The sequence below is a fragment of the Phocoena sinus genome, chromosome 12 (assembly GCF_008692025.1).
Source record: "Phocoena sinus isolate mPhoSin1 chromosome 12, mPhoSin1.pri, whole genome shotgun sequence".
Classification (NCBI taxonomy): domain Eukaryota; kingdom Metazoa; phylum Chordata; class Mammalia; order Artiodactyla; family Phocoenidae; genus Phocoena; species Phocoena sinus.
This window is the reverse complement of record NC_045774.1, coordinates 69,365,225-69,389,250: the sequence shown is the minus strand read 5'-3', so window position 1 is coordinate 69,389,250 and position 24,026 is coordinate 69,365,225. Positions and strand designations below refer to the sequence as shown.

The 24,026-nt window shown below is 38.7% G+C and overlaps 1 protein-coding gene across 4 annotated transcripts in view; it reads left to right on the top strand.

Moving 5' to 3' along the window:
- The first annotated feature begins 2,427 nt into the window (after positions 1–2,427).
- The window catches only part of SLC35A1 (solute carrier family 35 member A1), a 28,435-nt gene continuing 6,836 nt past the window's right edge, over positions 2,428–24,026 (top strand). Inside the window, exons 1-6 of one of the 4 annotated variants that reach the window (XM_032651859.1) lie at positions 2,982–3,081; positions 7,177–7,354; positions 11,776–11,894; positions 12,274–17,938; positions 18,602–18,761; positions 18,950–19,102. In XM_032651859.1, coding sequence (XP_032507750.1) covers positions 17,904–17,938; positions 18,602–18,761; positions 18,950–19,102 — 348 coding nt within the window. In that variant the 5' untranslated portion in view covers positions 2,982–3,081; positions 7,177–7,354; positions 11,776–11,894; positions 12,274–17,903. Of the gene's footprint in view, positions 3,082–7,176; positions 7,355–11,775; positions 11,895–12,273; positions 17,939–18,601; positions 18,762–18,949; positions 19,103–24,026 lie in introns of all 4 variants that reach the window. The other 3 variants (XM_032651862.1, XM_032651858.1, XM_032651861.1) reach the window with 3 other exon arrangements.

Sequence of the window (24,026 nt, the reverse complement as noted above, 5' to 3'; positions counted from 1 at the left end):
TGTCTGGCCTTACATTTAGGTCTTTAATCCATTTTGAGTTTATTTTTGTGTATGGTGTTAGGGAGTGTTCTAATTTCATTCTTTTACATGTAGCTGTACAGTTTTCTCAGCACCACTTATTGAAGAGGCTGTCTTTTCTCCATTGTATGTTCTTGCCTCCTTTCTCAAAAGTAAGGTGACCATATGTGTGTGGGTTTATCTCTGGGCTTTCTATCCTGTTCCATTGATCTATATTTCTGTTCTTGTGCCAGTACCATACTGTCTTGATTACTGTAGCATTGTGGTGTAGTCTGAAGTCCACGAGCCTGATTCCTTCAGCTCTGTTTTTCTTTCTCAAGATTGCTTTGGCTATTCGGGGTCTTTTGTGTTTCCATACAAATTGTGCAATTTTTTGTTCTAGTTCTGTGAAAAATGCCGTTGGTAGTTTGATAGGGATTACATTGAATCTGTAGATTGCTTTGGGTAGTATAGTCATTTTCACAATGTTGATTCTTCCAATCCAAGAACATGGTGTATCTCTCCATCTGTTTGTATCACCTTTAATTTCTTTCATCAGTGTCTTATAGTTTTCTGCATACAGGTCTTTTGTCTCCTTAGGTAGGTTTATTCCTAGGTATTTTATTCTTTTTGTTGCAAAATATCACTTCTTTTAAAATTTCACTTAACTCCATTCTTCGCCCACATTCTATAACTCTGTTTTTCCTTTGTTTCCTGAGACTTCCCACAGTTATTCTGGTGTGCAGTCTCTCTCGCTGGAATGAGCCAATAATCCTGACTCTGTCTGACTATAGGTTTGTCCCTGGTGGTTTTGGGCTGATCACGTTAGGACAAGGGCATCAAAATCCAGTCAAGGCTTATGGCAATGGAGTAGAAAGTCTTCACAGGCAATGAAAATTTACAGGAAAGCTGGGGTTCAGCAGCATGATATGTATGTGAACCAGAAATGCCACAAAACTGGCCCCAAAGCATTTTACCCACCACCCTAATTATGATCAGTGTGTGTGTGTGTGTGTGTGTGTGTGTGTGTGTGTGTGTTTAATACTATTCTCCCCCAGAAGGAACCATAATTTCTTGAAGTGTAGTTGATTCCATGGCCTAGGACAGGGAAGAATGAAGATTGGCCTGGAACCTGGAACGTGGAAATCAAAAATGCTTCAAAAAGCTTGTGCAGATTTAAAGGAGTAGGCTTACAGGGACCATACTGGGACAATTTGAGTGTCCAGAGGAGAATAATTATAGTTAATTGAAGTAAGTTGAGACTATCATGATACTCCAAGATGGGAAGTGATAAATAAACTGTACAGAGCAGTAGTTATAAAACAAAAGAAGAAATGTCTGATAGAATATTTTTAATTTTCACAATTAATTTCAAGTACACATATGAATTTTTGTTTAAGTGTACATATAAGAAATACACAGCATGGAACTGAATAATTCCATAAGTGAGAACTATACCAATTACAGGAAGAGGTGATCAGCACCAGTGAGCACACATACACCAGGCAGAGGGAAGATCCAACACTGTTCCAAAGTGAGATTAATCAAATGTCTGACTGTATAAACTGTGATCTCCTTCTGTGAGCCCCTTCTGATATTAATGTGATGCTAATAAGGAATGAAAAATATTCCAATAATGTTAATAGACTATATATCTATATCTATGTATATAATGGTAAGACAATGGTATATAACATTGACCATCCAAACCTTTAAAAAATCATTTTGGAGAAAGAGCATGCCATAGAAGGTGTAGGCGGCTGGGCATCTCAGAATCTTGTACCCATGTTCCTGTAAGAACTGAGGTATTTACATAGTATTTTTAATCCACATATCTTGAAGACCATTCATTTTGCCAGAGAATTATTTCTAACATCGCTTATGCTAATTAATATGCTTCAGTGAACGTGGAGATCATAGCAGTTGAAGTAAATGCCTGTTGATATGTCTAATGTTTTCGGACCCCTTTCGTTGTGCGAAGATCGTGCAGTTAGCATGTCTGGCTAGGTAAACATAATGATAATGCTGACGATGAGGACACAGGCACAAGACTTCTGAACAATATGTAATATAAACTATACAGTAAGTCCCCTACATACGAACGAGGTCTGTTCCGAGAACATGTTTGTAAGTCCAATTTGTTCGTAAGTCCAACAAAGTTAGCCCAGGTACCCAACTAACAAAATCGGCTATAGAATACTGTAATAGGTTTATAATACTTTCACACAAATAATACATAAAAAACAAGCAAAAAGTAAAACATTCTAAACCTTACAGTACAGTATCTTGAAAAGTACAGTAGTACAGTACAACAGCTGGCATATAGGCGCTGGCATCAAGTGAACAGGCGAGAAGAGTTACCGACTGGAGGAGGGAGAGGAGGTGGGAGATGGTAGAGCTGAAGGATCGTCAGCAATAGGAGAGGGAGGGCAAGCTGCAATTTCACTCATGCCTGGCGTTGATGGAATGCACGTTCGCATCTTTGAAAGTTCGCCACTTGAAGGTTGGTATATAGGGGAATTACTGTAAGTTTAAATAAGAGGTAACAAAGGAGTTTCATGAAGGAGGAAGTTAAAGGAAGTTACAGAAGTTGCCAACGCTGTCGAAAGAAGTTTCTGTTACTTTACGAGTTCTTGGTGGTGCTACAACAGCTTTGTCAGGCACGAATCCCTAAGTCTAAGCCCAATTCCTATTTGCCGCCCAGTCACCTGGTGAGGACTACAGCTCCCAGAAGGCAACGCTCCGCTCCCTTGACTCCTGCTTCCTTAGCCGGCCGGGAGTTGTAGTTTACAAGAGAGCGCCTTGGAACCGAGTTTTACGCACTCGTCAACATAGACTGGGCGGAACAGGCCTCTCCTCCATCCGGATCCTCCCGTTTTCCGCAGCCTTCCGATTCATTAGCCTAATCTTTGTGCTTGGCTGGGCGGGAATCCGTGGCTGGTCGGCCGGCGAGGCGCTCTAGGCCGAGCGGCTTTCGTCTCTATGACCCCAGGAGGCGGTCCCCGGTGTCCTACGCAGCGCGCGCGAAGGGGGCGCGCGTCAGTTCCGCGCGGTGCTGTCGGGGAACCATGGCTCCTCAGAGAGGTGAGGCCGGGGGCTGCTGGGACCGGGGACTTGGGACTCCGCGGAGGGCGGTGGCGAGCGGGCGTCAGCGCTGGTCTGCACCTGTCGGTGGCCGGCCATCCTCCGCGCCCGCGGGGCTCTGAGGCCCAGGGGCCAGGCCGGGGCGTCGGGCAGCAGGAGTTTGTGTTGAGCCGCTCTCGGGCTTGAGCGCGCGCCGCCGCAGCTCGTGGCAGTGAGGGGCAGCCAGCCTGCCACTGCAGCTGCCTTCCCCGCGGCGTACTCCGCGCTGGACAGTTCGGCAGCCCGAAACTGCAACTGCCTCGACGAGTTGGCAGTGGGTGGGAACCGAATTCAGACAGACCCGGCGAGGGGCCGGGGCGCAGGTGCGGGGCTGGAGACGCATCACCCAGCGGGAGGCAGGACCGGTTTCTATACTGGCCGGGGTCACCGCGGCTGCTGTCTCCGCTGCGGCTCCTGCCCTAGGATGCACAGAGGCATAAGGGCATGCTCCGGGTGCAGAGCCTAAGCAGCGGCTGACCCACGTAACAGCCACTAAAAACATCATTGGGGTATTAAAATAGCATTGCAGGCGTAACGAGGTGGAGAAAGCAGTCGTTAACAGAGTTACTTCCAAGGAGAGTGTTGTATGTTGTTAGAAGGAATACTTTGATATTTTGCCGGAGGGGTGGGTTGAGATCCACTCCCCTGCCCCCTTCCCCAGGGCTAGCACATTAGAGTAATACTGTTTGATGACTAATTGCCATTTCGTGAGGGTGAGTCTGATTAACTCCGCAGCACTTCTGCTTTGCTGAGTCCGGTAAGTAAGTAAGGACGAGAGCTGAATTTCTGAATGGTAGAGCAGTAGCTAGGAGAGGTTGGGCAACACCCAGATTCTTTCTCCACCCTTCTTTCGTAGAGCTCTTGGCTTTACCTCTGAATAAAGTTGAGCAAATATTTAAAGAATAGCTTTTTGCATGGGTACCAAATTATTTTCTTGTTTGAAGAGGCCACGTTTATTATTCAGGCCCTGCCCAGGAGGTACTGTCTGTAGTTGCATATGCTTCTCTTATTTGCTTCTCAAGCCCAACCTTAAGTCTTTCTGTAGCAACACAGGAAGTAAAGGGAAAAAAGTAGAATTGTTTTGATAACTGACATAAAATGGGAACAGCGAGATTATTGGTGAAGGCAAGTTGAGAATTACATAAGTCGAATCATTATCTGAAATAGTTGCCACAATTTACAGATTTAGGTTTACTGCCAATACATATTTGCTGTGCCTGGGTCGTGTTATAAATCTTATGCCCACTAGAAATGTGTAACACAAAATTGCAGCTTCCTGAGCTTCCTGATATTCACAAATCACAAAGGATTTATTTATCTGGGACTTAATGAATTTCCAAGTTCTCAGGTGTTACAAATAATGTCTCCTCTAAAATATAGTGAAGTATAACTGAGCAGAAGATTTAACTCCACACTGTAAATTTCATTTGGGGGGCATTTTCCACACAAAAACAGATACTGCGTGGGAGCTAATGGGAACTTTGTGAGAAGGAGAAAACAGTACTGATGTGCCAGTGTGCCCACTCAACAATGCAGTTGAGTTGTGGACTTTTTTTTTTTTTCCTCGTGGCGGAGCCTCTGGGCATGCGGGGTGGAACCCACGCCCCCTGCAGTGGAAGTGCGAAGTCTTAACCACTGGCCCACCTGGGAAGTCCCTGTATGGACTTTTGATATTACCCTGAAAAAAAACTGAAATTGCTAATAATTGAACTTTCATATTGGAGAATTAATGACTGGAGTGAAAAGATATTTTGATCTAATGGTAAGCTGAAATTAGAGAAAATAATGCTTAAAAAAGCATTAAGTATTTTTAAAAAGTTTATTATATGTTTTAAAAGTGGTATTCTGTACCAAAGCCCTATACGTTATACAAATATCTAAACTTACTTGTTTATGCTTCTATTTCCATCAGTAGTTATTTTCAAGAATATCATCTATATTCCCATTAATCACGATTCTAAGAGGTGTACTTTCAAAGTGTTAAACATTCACTATGTTGTTTTGGAATCAGGAACCTATATAAGAGCTAAAATAAAGTAGTTTTTAGTTTGGCGATCCTAACATCTCTTATTTATGAAAGTATTGATAATCTAGGATATGGGCTGGTAAACTTTTTCTGTTAATGGCTGATGGTCTCAGTCATAACTACTCATCCTGCTGTTGCCCGGCAAAAAAAGTAGCCATAGATAGTTCAGAAACAAATGAGCGTAGTTGTGTTCCAGTAAAACGTTTTTTATGGACACTGAATCTGAATGTCATATAATTTTCACACATCCCAAAAGATTAACGAAAAACTTTTTTCCAACCGTTTAAAAATGTAAAACTATTCTCAGCTTGCAGGTCATATAAAAATGAGAGGAAATGTAGGTTGCTCACCCCCGATCAAGAAGATGGGAAATGCTTTCTCCTGTACTGCTGTTTATTTTTTAAGTTTTACATTTCCTCCTGTGTAGGAAGGTTTTAGAGCAAGCAAAGTATTATAGTAATCTCCTTCAATCCCTTTTACATTAACATTGCTTTTTGGGTCCTCGGATCTATTGGAAAGAAAGTTTAGGCAGAGAAGCTCTATTTCTTCTATTTTACCATATTACTTTTCAGTTAAGACCTAATGTAATTTTAAAAATCTGCCTGAAATTTACAAATAATTCTTTAATTCACCCAGGGAAAAATATTTATATTGAATAATCTGTTTCCTAGTGAGTTTCTACCTTACCACATAACTTATTTGAAACTCCTATTTTATTTTCCTGTGCAAGTCACCTTTGAGTTGTGGTTAGGCTCCCAGAGCGGTGAACAAAAGTGTACCTAGGGGTAATGTAGTTACAGTAGCAGCCCAGAGTTACCCCCTGTCCCTCTGGTTCTTAACCCAGGTTGTCAAAGTATGGCCTGTTGGTCAAACCCAGCCTATCACTTGTTTTTGTATGGCCTATCAGCTAAGAATGGTTTTTACAGGTGAATGTTTGTAATTAATCTGATGGATCCCTAACTTTGAAGACCAATGAAGCAAAACATTACCCACCCACCCCATAGAATTCCCTTCTTCTCAATACTGTAAAGCATTGTACTCAATAATTATTATATTTTGAATTTTTCCAATTAAATATAAATTAAACGTGAAAGTATATTTTCTCTCTTGTCACCTAAGTACCTACATGATATCCTTGATTTTGCCTTGTGGCCTAAAAAACCTAAAATATTTACTCTTGGCCCTTTACAGAAAAAAATTTGCTGATCCCTGTTTAACATGTGCCTGAGATTTGAAAGAAGGTTACAGGTAGCTAGGGATGAGAGAGGTGTGAAGTGGGTAAAGAAAGTAGGCATAGTTCGAGCATTAGATGGTGGTAGTCTCAGAGCAGGGCTGGGAGTATGGAAGGAGCCCTGGTACACCGGTGCTTGTGGTTTTATTGAAGGTGTTGGACCGGCCCTGGCACCTGAGTGATGGCTGCTGCTCAGATATACTTGCAAGGAGTTCTTAAATTGAGTGTTCATAAGTTGTGTATATTTCCTGGATTTCAAGTTTTACAGAACTTCATTCTTAATACTCTTTTTTATGGTGTTATGAATTATCTTTCTTATAATGCTATGAAATGAGAGGCTGGATGTAATTTGTTTTTTATTATGATGAAGTTCTATATTATTTTATCACTCCATTATTCCTTTTGTTTTCTTTCTGCTGTCTCTCTATTTAGAACATACATTGCAGTAATCGTTTTCATCTTGCTTTTGTGTTTTGCTTTCACAAGTATGAATTATAAAGATATATAAAGTATGTGATTTATAACATCCTATACTAGAGTTAGTTATGCCACGTAACCTTGCACTTAAGCCCTCCCCAGGAACAAAATCTGTGCCTAACCAGTTGATACTTAAAGTCAGCTGTGTTTTGTGTGTGTATGTTTGTTTCTGTTCATGTAGTTGGAAAATATTGTTTTGAAATAAATTTTTAAACGTATTTTGTGCTTGAAATTGGAAGGCATTTTGAGGTATAACACTGCTTAACTTTTACATACATAATATTGTCTACTAAATAATATCTTTGTTGCACGTATTTTCCAGAAAATGTCAATTTATTATTCAAGTTATACTGCTTGGCAGTGATGACCCTGGTGGCTGCAACTTACACCATAGCTTTAAGATACACAAGGACATCAGACAAAGAACTCTACTTTTCAACCACAGCCGTGTGTATCACAGAAGTTATAAAGTTATTGCTAAGTGTGGGAATTTTAGCTAAGTGAGTATAAATACTTTTTAGTGTGTTATTAATTTTTTACTCAGTTATGTTCTTTATCAGAAGATTCAAGCTACATCTTTGTATGTTTGATTGCTTTAGAGCAGTCTTCCTCAACTCAGGACAGTTTTGCTCCCTCGGAGATATTATTTTGGTTGACCCAACTTGGGGGATGCTACTGGCATCAAGTAGGTGGAGGCCAAGGGTGCTGATAAATGTCCTACAATGTCCTGTCCTCCAGGACAGCACTCCATAACAAAGAATTACCCAGCCCCACATATTAGTAGTGTCAAAGTTGAAGAATTCCACCCTAAAGCAGGGGTTAGCAAACTGTGGCCCATTGGCCAAATCCAGTTTGCTGCTTATTTTTGTTGCAACAGAGACAGTATGTTGGCTCACAGAGCCTAGACTATTTACGATTTGGTTCTTACAGGAAACATTTGCTGACTTCTGTTGTAGAGGAATATTATGATAATAATAGTTATCATTTCTTTTTTTTTTAAAGGGCTTCAAATGCTTGGCTTATTTATTTACATTTATTTATTTATTTGTATTATTTATTAATTTTAATTTATTATTTATTTATTATTTATCTATTTATTTATTATTGATTGATTGGTGGCTGGGTTGGGTCTTCATTTCTGTGCAAGGGCTTTCTCTAGTTGTGGCAAGCGGGGGCCACTCTTCATCACAGTGCGCGGGCCTCTCATTATCGCGGCCTCTCTTGTTGCGGAGCACAGGCTTCAGACGTGCAGGCTCGGTAGTTGTGGCTCACGGGCCTAGTTGCTCCGCAGCATGTGGGATCTTCCCAGACCAGGGCTCGAACCCGTGTCCCCTGCATTAGCAGGCAGATTCTCAACCACTGCGCCACCAGGGAAGCCCTAGTTAACATTTCTTGAGTGTTTCCTGTATTAAGTGTTAGGCACTGTGCTAAGTGCTTTTCATTAGTTATCTCATTTAATCTTTATATATATTTTTAGGTTAAGTACTATAATTACCCCTATTTTATCTATACAGCATCTGAGGTTCCTCCCTTGCTATACTTTTACTATGCGGCAGCACTGGGTTTTGTATCAGTAACATCCTACGAAAATCGTTTTAGCCAAGGATGCAGTATAAGAGAGGGTTAAGAATAGGGGCTTTGGAGTGAGACAGACCTAATTTTAGTCCTAGACTCATTGGGATTATGACTTTCCACGTATTCCTTAACTTCTCTGAGCTTTAGTTTCTTCATTTCTTCCTAAAGTTTATGTTATAAGTCTTCAGTCTTGCCCATAAGCCCAATAGTTTTATGCTTGTCTGTTTTCATTTCCCACATTATATTATTCATAGACTGGAATACTTTGTCTGATAAAACTCAGATGACTTTCTCACCACCAATAAAGAAATATATGCAGTGAGTTTATGGGGCTGAAAAGGGAAATTCTAGACGCTGAGTCTATAAAACTAGGGGTCAGAGTCCATTCAAGACAGGAAAACAGCCATAGTCTGTGGATGAGAGAAAAACAGCAACAAGAGACAAGAGAAAATGAAACAAGAGGAGGTGAGCTTTGGGTTATGTTGTATAGTTTCTTCATTTCTTAATTGGAGAAAATAGGGTTGTGAGAATTAAATAAAATCTGGTAGGAAATTACTTGGGGAACGATTTATGAGATGGGGACCCATCTGGGTCATGTGGGCGGGTGAATTCATCTAGGTTTCAAGATGTGGGCTGGTGAGAGTGGGAAGTAGTGAGGAATAGCATGTATGTAGGTTTAAATTACATTTAAACACTTCAAAATTTCATTTAACAAATATTTATTAAGTGATTTCTGTGTGACAGTTTTATCATAGGTGCTGGATATACAGGTATGAATGAAGTAGATATGGTTTCTGCTTGCTTGGAACTTAGTTTCAGTGGAAGAGACAGAAAATGAACTAGTAAACACACACATTATTACAAATAACCATCAGAAAAAAATACTCTAAAACTGGCTTGGGGAAGGAGGAGAGAACAGAAAATAACTTGAGACTTGATGGTGGAAAGCTTTAATAGAAAATTTGTGTTTAAAATTTATCTTGTAGGCAGAGATACTGTGGCAACCTAACTTGTTAGGTTGCAAGTAGGGTAAAACCTCAGACCTTTCACAGCTTTTTACTTAACAAGATCCATTCTCAAGGAAATTTGGCTTCCACTATTCTGCATAATGTCAGGTAAAGGAGGGGCTTTATTGTACCTTTAAAACTTTAAAAGGCAGTGTTCCAAAGGAAAAAATCTGCTTGAAGCTCTAGAACAACATCCATATAACAATTTAAGCGTTAATAAATTAATAAAAACTTAGGGCTTAACTTCTTTTAAAACAAAAATGGCGGTATTGGAAAAAGGGGAATAGGGGAACACATTTCTTCTTCTTATTCCCCAGCTTCCTTAGGGAGAAAAAATTATGACCCAGGAATGAAATAGGGCTGTCAAGCATGAAATCAGCTGTTTTAAAGTGTAAGATCAGATCATGGTTTTGTTGTTTCGTAACTGTTAAGACTTTTTAAAAACCAATGTGCAGAAAAGCAGTGAGGCCTTTGGTTTAACTCAGCAGTTGGGCTAGTGTCCTGCTAACCTGTCTGCATGACTTTTTGTTTTATTTTGATGCTTTTTCAGCTTTGCATTGCTTGCTATTCTTAAGTTATTCAGTGTTATGGATATGGTCAGTTGTAGTTTGTTTTGTGGAAACGTTTTTGGAAATTATATCAAAATATTAATGAAAGCAGAAAAGTTTCCAAGAGTTCACCAGACAAGTCCCAATAATGGTGTTGAAATAGCAACAGTGTGGAAAACTAAATACTGTACTTCATCATCATGATTATCACCAGTGATCACTTACTGTGTATGTCACCTGCCTAGTGTAGAGGCTCTTTTATGAACATGTACCTGCAGAGTACACAAGACCAGGGACAATCAGGACAAAGTAAAGTATTATGACACAGAGTTTTGGTGGTTGGCATTTGACACTACATGGCTAACAAGAATTTGGCTGTGAAGAAGAATCATTTAAAACACAGCGAGTTTCCAAGTGGAAAAAGCACTTGGAAAATCATAAAGCATGAAAGAAGTGAAATGCATTTGAAATTACTGGATTTTAAAGCAAATGTAATTTTTATGGAGAAACATGTTGGCAAATTATCATGTTCTTATTCAAAACACATTGGTAGAATGGAATACCTGCTATTCATAACAAGAAAACATTTTATTTCTTGGAGCAAAGGGGTTACTTTTAAGAGGGCATCTGTGAAAAAATGTTAATCTCTTGGAATGATAAAGAGTGATAGAGAAAGGAGAATTATTTTACCCATGAGGTCACAGGTTGATAGCTACGGAATGAAATAAAAGGATATCGTGATTGCATCTTCAGCTTCTTCAGCAATATGTCATGAGACAATCGTTAATGAAACTAAAGCATAGCTGTGTGGGAAACATACCCAGTGAAAATGTTGAGGGCTTCCTCTCTGAGGAAGTTACGTTTAAACTCAGACCTGAAGATTGAATGGAAGTTGGGCAAGAGAAGAGCAGAGAGAAGGTAAAGAGAACACAGTGTGTTTGAAGAACAACAAATCAGTATATCTGGAGTGCTGTGAGAGGGGAGTGGGGCTAAAATGAAGCAGGAGAGGTCGGCAGGGTATCAAGAGTAATCCTATGGGCCTGTAAAGGATTTTGGATTTTATCTCAAGTGCATTGAAAATCACTGAATGGTTTAAATCAGGGACTAACATGGTGACCCACATTACTTTGAGTTACTTTGTTGATCTATAGATTCTACTTCTAGAACATAACTCAAATCCATTACCTTCATCACCTGCTCTGTCATCATGGCCACAATCCCTGGGCTCTAATAAGCTCCCTTGGTGATGGGTTTGGTGACTGTTGATTCTTACTATCTCAGTAGTTACCACGGACACTGAATTACTGAATACTGAACTTTTGCTCCTAGAGGAAATACAGGGATAGGTTCCTGTGAGCCTCTGGTCACAACATTTTCATCAACTGATCACTATATAACCATGTTTCTGTTTAAAGACACCTTATTTAGTATGTATTGTTGACTCATTAGCATTGAACTGAGGGCCAACAGCACTATTAATCATGCCTGCACAAAGCTTATCTAACATGTATTTTCTCCATAAGGCACATCACAGCTTTCTTGCACTAAGGGACACTAGGCAGCACTTTAGCACTATTGCTATAATATATAATGTTATAAGTTGAAATTGCCTTAGAAAAATCAAAGAATAATGCTTCTTAGGGGCACAATTATGAAAAATGAATTTTTGAAAACCTAATGAGCAGATATCTAACTTCTTTTCTTTAGAAAGCAAGTAACTACACTCTGGAATACTAGCTGTTAATCACTGTCAAAATATGTTATGTAAAGTGCCAAACATCCTCTTTTAAGATTGCAGCAACTAAGTTTCCTGCCTTCAGACATTCAGGATTGTTGCTGTTGAGAATGGCAGGCTGCCAGAGAGTGAAGGTGTTAAGGAAACATTCTTCCCCGTCTCCCCTTAAAAACAGGTGAGGGAAACATGCAGGTAAACACAGCTAATTTTCATTTCATTCTCGTGCCACTGCTTTAGCCTTAGCTATTATTTCATCTTCTACGATGAGAAATCTTAGGTTGAGGGAAGTTTTCATTTGCCAGAGGTACCTAGAAAGTGATTGGCAGTGATAGGATTCGAAGGCAAGTTCCCTGATTTCTAATTTTCAAATTATAAGTATTTTAGAACAAAATAATTGAGCTGTTTTGTGATTAGCTAGGGCAAAGATAAGCATTTAGTAGCATTGTTAGACATTTCAGTAATTGCAATAATTTTATTTTTTGTTTTTTCTCTTAAGTTTTTATTTCCAAATGTTAAATTTTACCATATTCTTTTTTTTTTTTTTCGGTACGCAGGCCTCTCACTGTTGTGGCCTCTCCCGTTGCGGAGCACAGGCTCTGGACGCGCAGGCTCAGCGGCCATGGCTTACGGGCCCAGCCGCTTCGCAGCTTGTGGGATCTTCCCGGACCGGGACACAAACCCACGTCCCCTGCAGCGGCAGGCGGACTCTCAACCACTGCGCCACCAGGGAAGCCCTAAATTTTACCATATTCTTGATTGCAATGTATTTGTGTGGTGTATATTGTTTTTATGTTTTGAGAGCAAGTTTTACACAAGATGCCCCTTTGTCCCTAAATTCTTCAGTGCCTATTTTCTAAAAACAAGGACATTCTCTTACATAATAACAGAATATCAAAATTGACACATTAGTATTGATACAATACTGTTATCTAATTCATAGACCTTAGATAATTGTGTTGCCTACTGATGTCCTTTAACAGTAAAATAATCATCCTTTACAGTAGTAGTATATCTCTAGCTGCCTTTAATCTGAGACAGTTCCTCCATCTTTTTTTCTTGTCTTTGACATTGTTGAAGAGCATAGTCCATTTAATTTGTAGAATGTCCCACAGTTTATGTTTATTGATTGCTTTCTTATGATTAAATTTAGGGTTTTGGTCAGGAATATCACGGAAATGATGTGTCCTTCTCAGTGCAGTGTATCACGAAGTACATAATATCCATTTGCCCCATTACTGGTGATTTAACTTTGATTCCTTGATTAAGGTAGTGCCTGCCAGGTCTCTCCAGATAAAGTTACCAATTTTCTCTTTGTAACTATTAAGTATCATGTGGAGAGAATCTTTGAAACTAGGTACATATCCTCTTTCTCATCATTTTTATTGTCCTTTGATGTTGCCAAATGGTAATTTCCCAGTTCCATCATTCCCTATACATTTATTGGTTGGCATTCTACTCTAAGAAACTTTCCCTTCTCTCCCTCTTCCTCTCTCTCCCCCCTACCTGTCCTTCTCCCTCTCAGTGTAGATTCATGGATTATTTTATTATATTTGCTGGAATCCATTATTATCATTTATTTCGATGCTCAAATTGTCCCAGATTTGGACAGTGGGATCATCTTCAAGGTTCCTCCTGTTTCTTTTCTTTTCTTTTTCACTTACATATTTTCATCAATCTTTGAGCAGTTTCTTTTTAGCATAGCAAGATGTTCAAAGCTTATCTTATACTTTCCCTGCCCCAATCCCAAAATCATACATTTCTCTAAGAAGCTTTGTTCCTTTTTTCCCAAAATGGTATTTAGAAACCAGAATCTAGACATGAGGTGTGCACATTGCTACTGGGGGTATCATAACTTCTGGGCCCTTTCAATAGCGAGAGCTAGGTAACATGTATGTGTATACATACATACCTGTCTGTTTCTCTGTTTCTGTATATATATGTTTGTGTATACAACTATGAGTAATATATTGTTTGATACCTGCAATTCTGATCCAGTACCACAGAGTTCATTGCAACTTTTCCCTTTTCCAATGGTGGTGAGTTTGACTTCCATTATCCTCAGGATATTTACTTGTTTGCTCAGTCCTAGAATACATAATAAGTAGACTCAGAACTTCTAAGATACAGCTGTGAAAAAGCAAACCTACTAACTAAAGTTCAGTATTTGTATGTAGTTTTTTTTTTTGCCTTTAGTTTTAGAGCATATAGTAAAAAGACTGTGTTTTAGAATACTTGGGTTAGTTCTCTTTTTCTCCTTCCGTGTAATTTTGGTATTCATTAAAAAAACTGACAGGGTTGTTTTTTCTTTTTTTGGTTTCTGTTTGTAATTAATTTGGAGTTTTCCGCCATCCTTGTTGATTTTACTTACAATTTCTAGTAATCTTTGGAATATGAAATTATACTTGTTTCAGTCAAAAGTTAGTTTAGAACTGCAAGGAAAAAAAGGGGAGTGTGGGGAAGAATTAATGAATGGCTACTTTATTTTGATAAATAAGGTTTAAGGTTTATACAGTCTGATTGGGGAGTTTGATTACATGCATTGTGTGTGCATACAGTTTACACTGCTTTGCTTTTTAACTTTTTTTTCACTTAAATGTTTTATCTTAGAGATGGTTCCATGTCTGTACATAGAAATCTGTCTCACTCTTTTTAAGAGCTGTGTGGTATTCCACTATATGGATGTATCACATACACCAGTTTCTACTGATGGGCATTTGGGTGTGTCCAGTCTTCTGCTACTACAAAACAAAGATGTAATAATTATCTTTTTATATACACTGCTGTGTACATGTATAATTTCATCAGACCACTTTTATATCGAAAAGGAAATTAATAAATCCTATTTTTGGGGAGGGGAGCAGCTTAGCAGTTGGATGTTGCAAAAGCTTTATATGTGGGTAAGTTATTTTTTAAGTATTTGACTAAGTTACCAATTTCTAAGTTATAATTCCAGTTGAAACATCAAACAGTACATTTAAAAATATTTTAGTTTTTCATAAAATAATTACTATAACAATTCACAGGAAAATTGCTAGTTAGCTGTATGCTTTACTAAACCGTCATAGCTGTTAAAATTGATACTTTTGATTTAAGTCTGTCATTTGTGATGTGAAAAGGAAATGAAAACACTGTGTGTTGTCTTAGAACAAAGTCAACTTTTTATTGTTTGCTATCCACCACAGCCTGTAAAGACTAAAGAAACCTAGAAGGAGGTGTAAATGTACATACACTTTGGGTGTGTTTCGTAATAAACCAAATGCATCTTAAATCTTTGTACTACTTATCCAGATAAGACTGGAGAAAATTATTTTACTGTTTCATAGTATTATCTAGAATAATGAACGAAGCTCTCAGATACCTATGTCATAGATTATCCAGCCCTATTCTGTTTTTCTTGCTGAGTTTACATTTTGACTGCCTCTTTGTACTCAATGCTATAAGGGGTTTAGGGTCATGGGGAGGAAGTAAAAGTCATGTACCTCATATGATGGGTATTTTTGTCCTCAAATGACCTCATTATTGGTTTTTAAACCTAGCTTCCCAAAATCTTTTATGCGAGTTAATTTTAATTAACTTTGCAGATGATAAGAAATTTGTAAGGGAAATTTAGATTTCTTAAACTCATGAGTAACTTCTGCTGTATTATTCCATTTTGCACAGTGCCTTGGTAACCTAGCCAAGGATTTCAGGCCTCCTAGTAGTTCTCCTCAGATCAGGAGCTGGAAGAATGAGGCCTACTTTTGACCACACATAGATCAGAAAGAATTGGTTTCAGCTGGTTGATAGGAAATTTAGGGGGGGCTGCAGCAGCGGAATCTCTCTGCAGTCAACATGGAGCTTCAGCATTCCTTGAGGTAACAACAGGTTGCACATGGATTCTATTCCAGTGATAAAAATCAGAGTAAATTTAATGGGACAGACTATATCTAAAAAAATTAGTGTATGCTTTTTGATTATACACGTTTTCTCTTATCTCACAATGTCATTTATATAATTAAATTCAATAAATTTGTTTTTAACAAAAGGTACTCATTAAAGTGCTTGGGATTTGATTTCCAGAAAATATCAGAGCAGGAAAATGGAAGAAAAAGTGGTCTTTGGTTTTTATGTTTTTTTAGTAATCAGAGAACACTATTCAAGGCTGTAGTATATTTAGAATTGATCATTTATCTTTGTCTACTTAACAGTAAAACAAAAGGATAGATGATTACTAGTGTTTTCTGGAAGATATATTGCTATTACTTTTTTGACTTTAGTGAGTAAAACTGTAAGTTTTAGAGCTGTATTCTTATTAAATATATTAAATTAAGCAAGATTTAATCTAATACCGAAATAATTTATCTCCTCCTTTAAAACTTTGTGTGGTAACATTCCCCTATATTCTTTCTTATACCTCCTAAATCTCTTTATTTTACTTTCTAATATCATTAATTATTTTGAGCTTTTGTTTTCTTTTACAATTTCTTTTAGCATTCTCTGCTATTTTTTGCAACTTATTTCAAAATATCTTGTTATAATTATATAATATTGATATAATTCTAAGGTACCATGGTGAAGCTTGAGCTTTCCAGTAGTTAGCATTCTGGTATACCTTGGCTTCTCTAATATCTACATTAGAGAAGGGAGCAGAAAAAGATAGTAAAGTCTTCCTGGCAGTGGAGAAGTAATAGTTCCTAAGTATCCAATAAAAAGGATATAGCCAGAAGAGCCAAAGACCTGAAGGTTAATCTGGACACACCATACTCTACTCATTTTTCATGTTGAAGGAAAGGAGTACTCAGATTGGCTGGTGATGTCTCACAGGCCCTTCATTTGATGTGAAAGCTGAAAAGTATGGGAGAAGAGATAAAAGTGACAGGGAGAAAAGGGACCTCAACAGCCTTGATTATTGGTACAGCCATGGTTAATAGAAGAAGCTGTTAGATCCTTAAGCAGCCTGTATTCTAGCAAAGAGAGCCAGTGATAAAGAGATCAACTCTGTTCTCTGGATAGGCAGAAATTCATTTGATACCATTGAGGGTTTAGAGTATCTCTAAGGAGTGGAGGTAAGATGGCATTGCCCATAGCTAGGGATTAGGGAAGGGATAAGTGGCTACTAAACTAGAGCTTGAGGAATCGTATGTGGGAGATAAATGGACATGGAAGGAGGTGGACTGTGAAAGATGGGTACAAACAGGTACCTCTCAGTAGTTCTTTAGGGAGCCACTCTGAAGATACATTAGTATAGAAGTCAGCATTTTGGAAGGGCATTAAGTAATGATACAGTAAAAGCAGTGTCCTGTACTTCACACAGCCTGTAAGATTTATGTCTCTGCCATCATGTTTCCTAGTGAGAATTATGACAATAAAGAAAATGTTCAATTATATCACCTTTTTAAAATGGTTCTTTGAGTTGGACCTCTGTGATTCTTCTTTTTAATTTTAATCTTTTTTCTCTTCAATTTTATAATGAGGGAAAACTTTGAGAAATTATTTTTTATACTCTTTTAAGAGGTGGAGGATTATATAGAACATCTAAGATTTGTGTTAAAAAAAAGAATGGTAAATGTTTAAAGGGCCAACCTTCAGCTATCTGGAAAACTCTACAATGCAGACTTTCCCAGTAATCTTCTGGTATTCTCTCCCTCTTCTGCATGGAGTGTAGAGTCGCCCTCCAGGCTGTGTGCATTACTTTTCAGCATGTAGCTTTGGCAGCAAAGTACGGTCTGTAACTAAGAAGGGCATCTTTTGTTTCTGTGGCCTAGGCCAAATTTCCTGTCTTAATTATTTTCTTGGGGGCTGGAGTGTTCTACAGTGGATAAGGCATGGGTAGTTAATTAGACATTATGGACTCTTTGCTCCTTCTCAGAACTTGGGTAATTAATTTTGCACTATTTAAATATGAAAATATCCGATTAGTGACTGTTGATTCTAACGTTAACCCAAAATATAGAGGCTCACTGTGAGTTGAAATAGCTCCATCTTCCCAACGAAGTATTATGGTCCTTTTAAGGATCTTGTGAGGGGCAGTTAGGAGCCTTTTGATGGTAGCACTTTTTTTTGGTGTTAATGCTTATAAAAGTGTTCTTTGATTTGTATTTTCAGGAAATAAATGAGCTGATTTACAACAGGGGGAAATATGAGCCAGATTAGCTAGTTCCTCCTGAGGAACAATAAGAATACTTAAGAGCATGCATCAATCAATATGCACTCAAGTAGTAAGCTTTATGTATGTTCCAGGTACAGTTTACCTTACTGATATTAGTAAATTATTCAGATTTCCTGCAAAATTATACAGATACATACTTGAATTTTATGAGAATATGCTTATTTAAAGATTTATTGTCTGCCATATTGCACAAACACGGAATTAATTTACAAATAATATTGACCTGCATTACTCAGTTCCTATCCCAAGTAACTTCTATAACTACTAACGCTTTTTTCTTTTGTTTGCAATTAAAATCTATTGTAATTTTAAAAATTAAAAAATACATATGCAACCTGATTAATCTAAAAAATAATCTGGGTGAACTTGATGCAATGGCAGTTAAAGTGGCAGGGATTAAATTAATTTTTTATAGGTAATATCGGCAATTCTGGTTTCCTGGTACTCTCATTGTTTAATATACTCAAAAGCCCCTGAAACTTTGACCAGAGGATGAGGGTGGTAAACCTAATTGTCATATTTTCCCAAATGAAGATTGTAGTTGTTTTTCTTTTATGGGGATGCATTGCTGGTTTGCTTCTTTTAATGAATCTAAAGTCAGTTAAAAATTCTAGAAATAAGTATCAGTGAACGTAACACAATGTAGCTATCCTATGTGTGACAGTATCTAATAGAAAGGATGATCTTTCATTTTCTTCCTCATCCCTTCTCATTTCCCCTTTTTGTTTTCAAAGAGAAACTGGTAGTCTGGGTAGATTCAAGGCATCTTTAAGAGAAAATGTCTTGGGGAGCCCCAAGGAACTGATGAAGTTGAGCGTGCCTTCCTTAGTGTATGCTGTGCAGAACAACATGGCTTTCCTGGCTCTCAGCAATCTGGATGCAGCAGTATACCAGGTAGGTGAAGTAGATGATAATGGCAGGCGCAAAATCTTAAAAAATGTTTTCACGGTGAAAAGATGTTTTACTAACCCTTTATCAGACTATTGAATATTTTTCTCTACAGCTGTGTTCATATCAGAAATAATACATTTGTGTCAGAGTCTAATGTTAACCGAGCTGATGAGTTCATTGTTTGTTGGTAGGTGACGTACCAGTTGAAGATTCCTTGTACTGCTCTATGTACCGTTCTAATGTTAAACAGGACGCTCAGCAGGTTACAGTGGATTTCAGTTTTTATGCTGTGTGGAGGAGTCGTCCTCGTGCAGTGGAGACCAGCCCAGGCCACAGGCGTCGTGGTAAGAAGCTAAGTGCTCACTGTAGCTAAACGGGAACTTTCCAGAGTCCTGAGCACTCCACACAGTCACACGGAAAAGAATGGAGCATGATTCATAGCCTCTGCCATATAGATACGCCTTTTTCCCCTTAGGGTGATGTTATTGTCAAGGAGAGTAATATCTCCGGGCTTCCTTTTTGAGAAGGAAGACTATGCATAAACTATGTTAGAGATGGATGGTATCTCAAAACTCCATATAATGCAACTCCTTTGTTTTATGGATAACAGAATTGAAGTCCAAAGAGGTGAAGTCACGTACCCAGAGTTGCACAGTTAACAGCTAACCTATAACTCAGTTGTGCCAACTTCCACACAGTGTCTGTGTTCACAACTTCTAGGCCTCTTTTAGGCATTTTCTCAGAAATACTGGGCAGAGTTTTCCCCATCTAATTTTCATGTTCTCCCGCAACTCACAAAATTTTTTATCATTTTGCACATACATCCACTGTCAGCAATGGGTCTTACAGAATAGTGTTTTTCCCAATAACTGGTAACTACAATAGGGCAAAAAGTGCCTTTACTTCTAACTTTTAGTTGAAGAGTTAAATGTTAAGGTACATACCTGATTTTTTTTTTTTTAATATATTGTATGCTTTAATTGGTTATTTTCCCAAAGAGAAGTAGGAAGTGGAACTACAGTAAAGGACCTGAAGGTCAGGAGCTTCCCTCTGCAACTGCACACTCTAACTCTTAGCAGATGACGGACCACGGTGCTCTTAGGAGTATAAGGCAGCTGGGGATGTATGCAGAGCTTGTGAAAGTAGAAAGCTCCTTTTTAGGTAGTTACTTTCTGGCCTGGTGGAAGAGTTTTTTCCCCCAGAAAGTGAGTTTTAAATTAATATGTATTGTCTTTACATGATGTTTAAACGTGCTCATATTCTCGGTGACATTTCAAAACACTGATCAACTATGCACTGCACGTATAACTGAGATGCAGAACTGTAAAGAATTTGTTTGGGAAGTAAGGCAAACACTTAAAAGTTAAATATGAACTTCCAGTAACACCCTACACCTTTAGAAAAGGGTCACGTCACCTAGGTAATATGTGTGAAAAGCTTAGTATTTTACTTTTGGAGCACTCTAGAAAGTTCTTTTTTTTATTTATTTATTTATTTATTTATTTATTTATTTATTTATTTATTTATTTATTTATTTATATTTGGCTGTGTTGTGTCTTCGTTTCTGTGTGAGGGCTTTCTCCAGTTGCGGCAAGTGGGGGCCACTCTTCATCGCGGTGCGCGGGCCTCTCACTATTGTGGACACTCTTGTTGCATAGCACAGGCTCCAGACACGCAGGCTCAGTAGTTGTGGCTCACGGGCTCAGTTGCTCCGTGGCATGTGGGATCTTCCCAGACCAGGGCCCGAACCCATGTCCCCTGCATCGGCAGGCAGATTCTCAACCACTGCGCCACCAGGGAAGCCCCTAGAAAGTTCTTTCATATTTTAAACAGAATGTAGCTTCCTGTAACTGCCTCTCATTGTTCCTTGTTCTTGTCAGAGTAACTCAGATCCCTGCTAACTCCACAGGATGAGCCTTTGAATGTTTGAGAACAATGTTGCATCTCCACCCTCCCTGTCTTTTCTTCTCTCCCACTGAGACAACCTTGTTGTTTCTTTCTATAATATGGCTTCTGGAGACTTTATGATCCCTGGCTCGTGCCCCAGTATTGCCTCGTATTTCTTTTCTAGGTGCATTTATCCGTTCTTTTTCCTCAGTGTGTCCTAAAAGTTCACGCTCTCTCCAGATAATGACTGAGTGGTGTGAGGTGTAGTTCGCTAATTGCCTCCTTTATTCTGAATACCAGCGACTTGTTAAATCAGCATAAGGTTATATTAGGTTTTTTTTTGGCTGGAGGAGGCTATCCATTATATAACTGATTATACAACCACATGTAGCTGTTTCACACGAATACAGTTTGTCTCAGATGTGTTTTGTGCCGCGGGCTTCTTCTAAACCAAAATGCAAAATGTGTTTATATTTATTAAGCCCATCTTATTAGCTTTGGGTTATTGTTCGAGCCTTTGAGGACTTTCCAGTCCTTATCCATTATTAGCTTTTTCTTTGAATGTTATGCTTTCTACAGATTTGACACCTATGTCTTCTGGGTCTTCTCTGAAAATTTTAGACAGGACAGGACCAGAGCTCTGTGGCCATACCTCTAGACTCTCTTTAGCTTGACTTTTTTTTTTTCTTTTTCCTTGCTTAAGAAACATTCTCTCTCACAGTTTTTATGGGTCAGGAATTAGAGGGTGCCTGAGCTGGCCTCTTTTAGATATTCTGGCTTGAGGTCTCTCATAAGGTTGCAGTCAAGATATCAGCTAGGGCTGCAGTCAACTGAAGACTTGCCTAGGCCTGGAGGATCTGTTTCTAGGATGGCTTATTCATATGCCTGGCTAGTTGATATTGGTTGTTGGTCTAGCTTGGTTTTATTCTGTTAATTAGCACTTTGCAATATGAGCACTCACTCAGCTGTGAATAGAACTACTGTTATCCTCACTACATTTCTCTGGCTTGTTCACAAAAATATTATGCAAATCTGTCAGATTTCTTGCTAAACATTATCTCTATGGAATTCCCCTCAGCACTTACACTAGGAATTCTTTCAGTAAGAAAATTTGGTAAGTCGTATTCTTATGGAAGCCAACCATTTTCTTGTGATGACCGTTATACTCTTGATGGTTTCTTCAAAAGTTCTCCAAGTCACCTGTTGTAGCATTTCGCTGGTATTCAGTAATAACAACAGCTGCAGTCACGTGTCACACTGGATACTAGCAGTGTTCTAAGCGCTTTACATACATTAATTCACTTATGCTCACAGCCACCATACAAGGCATGTATTTTTATTTCCATTTTCTTATGAGGAAACTGATAGGCAAAGAAGGCTAGCAATGGCTCAACCTTGCTTGTATCCAGGCAGCATGGCTCCAGAGCCTGTGCTCTTGGTGAGTGTACTGGGCCGCCTTACAGGTCTCAAGCCGCTGTTTATAATTTCTGCAGCTTTTCTTTCCCTCTGCCTTTTTGAAAATCAGGACAGTATTTGCCCAATGCAAATTTTCTGGCATAGCTTCTATGCCCTATTATTCTTCAGAGATAACAGTGATCGGTACCTTGATTTGCTACTATTCTTGGTCAAGATACTTCTGAATTTATTTAGGTAGGTGTTCTCACAACAGCAAACCAATGTCTTGGACTTCGGTTCCCATTCATTCAAAGTCATTATTCACAGAGAAAATGGAAACTAGGTTTGGGTAACTCTTATTTTCTTGCTATCTAACAGCATGTCATCTAGCCGAAGAAGCATACTCTTTTCTTCCTAAACTAAACATACTTTTAAAGGCCTTCTTTAAATTTTGCAAGCCTCCATTTACAGTTTTCAGTTTTTTGATACTAAAACTCCTGGTTCGTTCCTCTTGGTTTTGTGTACTGTCTTTTTTTTTTTTTTAGTGTTCCTATGAGAATTCATTGAAGATGCCCTTAATTAGTAACACTGATTTCTTTCTTCACTGTTCATTAGAATCTCATTCTTAAGAAACTCTTACCCTATTAACCCATCTTCCCACTAGCTATGGAATTGTTTTAGGTTTTTGAATTTGATTTATTCAGGACTGGAGCTCAAGTCTCTTAACTATGTTGTTTGGCTATTGCTCATGCTAAAACGACATGGTTGCCATTTTCCTAGGTTTCCATCACTTCCACTTCACCCAGCAGTTTCTTTCTTCTTTTGGCTGCATTGGGTCTTTGCTGTGCGTGGGCTTTCTCTAAGTTGCGGCAGGCAGGGTCTACTCTTCTTGCAATGTGCGGGCTTCTCATTGCGGTGGCTTCTCTTGTTGTGGAGCACGGGCCCTAGGCATGTGGGCTTCAGTAGTTGTGGTGCACGGGCTTAGTTGCTCCGCGGCATGTGGGATCTTCCTGGACCAGGGATTGAACCCGTGTCCCCTGCATTGGCAGGCGGATTCTTAACCACTGCGCCACCAGGGAAGTCCCACCCAGCAGTTTCTTATCAGTCAGAATTAAGTCCAGAGAAGCAGTGTCTATCACCATTTTTCCTAACTGTAGAGATTAAACTGGCAGAAAAGCAACCAGGAATTTGTCAGACACTATCTTTAGTAGCTTGAGCTTCCAAGCAGTTGTTGGGATAGATGAAATCTCACACGGTTATTTTTTCTCCTCTGTATGCTGGCCTTGTAGATTGTATTAGGAAATCATCCATGTTTATCAGTTGTAGTCTATAGTAGTGGTTCTCAAACTTTAGTGTACATCAGACTCAACGGGAAGGTTAAACAGATTTCTGGGCCCCATCCCCATAGTTTATGATTCAGTAGGTCTGGGGAGGGGCCTGTCAATTTTCATTTCTAACAAGTTCCCAGGTGATGATGCTGCAGTTGGTCCCGGGACCATACTTTGAGAACCATTAGTCCATAATATCTTCTATTTCTCCTTTTATCTTCATGCAGACATTTTAGAGCAAGCTCTCTCTCTCAGGTACTTAACATCAAGTAATACTGTCCTTCTCTCAGGCTTATCTATTTTGAACAAGGTATGTGCTTGTCATATTACAGACATGTGTCTCAACCCTTTAGTTTCAGTGTTGCCACTGAGATAACATTTATCTCTGAGGAAAGACTGATGAAAGCTCCTGATGGTTAGTTTAGGGAAGAGGAAATACAGTTGAAACAATAGGTTGGGGGCCCATATACCTGCATCTGTTAGCAAAGTATTATGATTATATATATGTGTCAATCTCTCCCATCCATGAACTATTTAAGAATCAAAGCTGTGTATCATCTTCACCTTTATTCATTTAGAATATGAAACAGTATATCTGGTACACAGATGGCATGCTATTAATATTTGATAAAAATTCAGTGAAGTAGGAAATCTTACA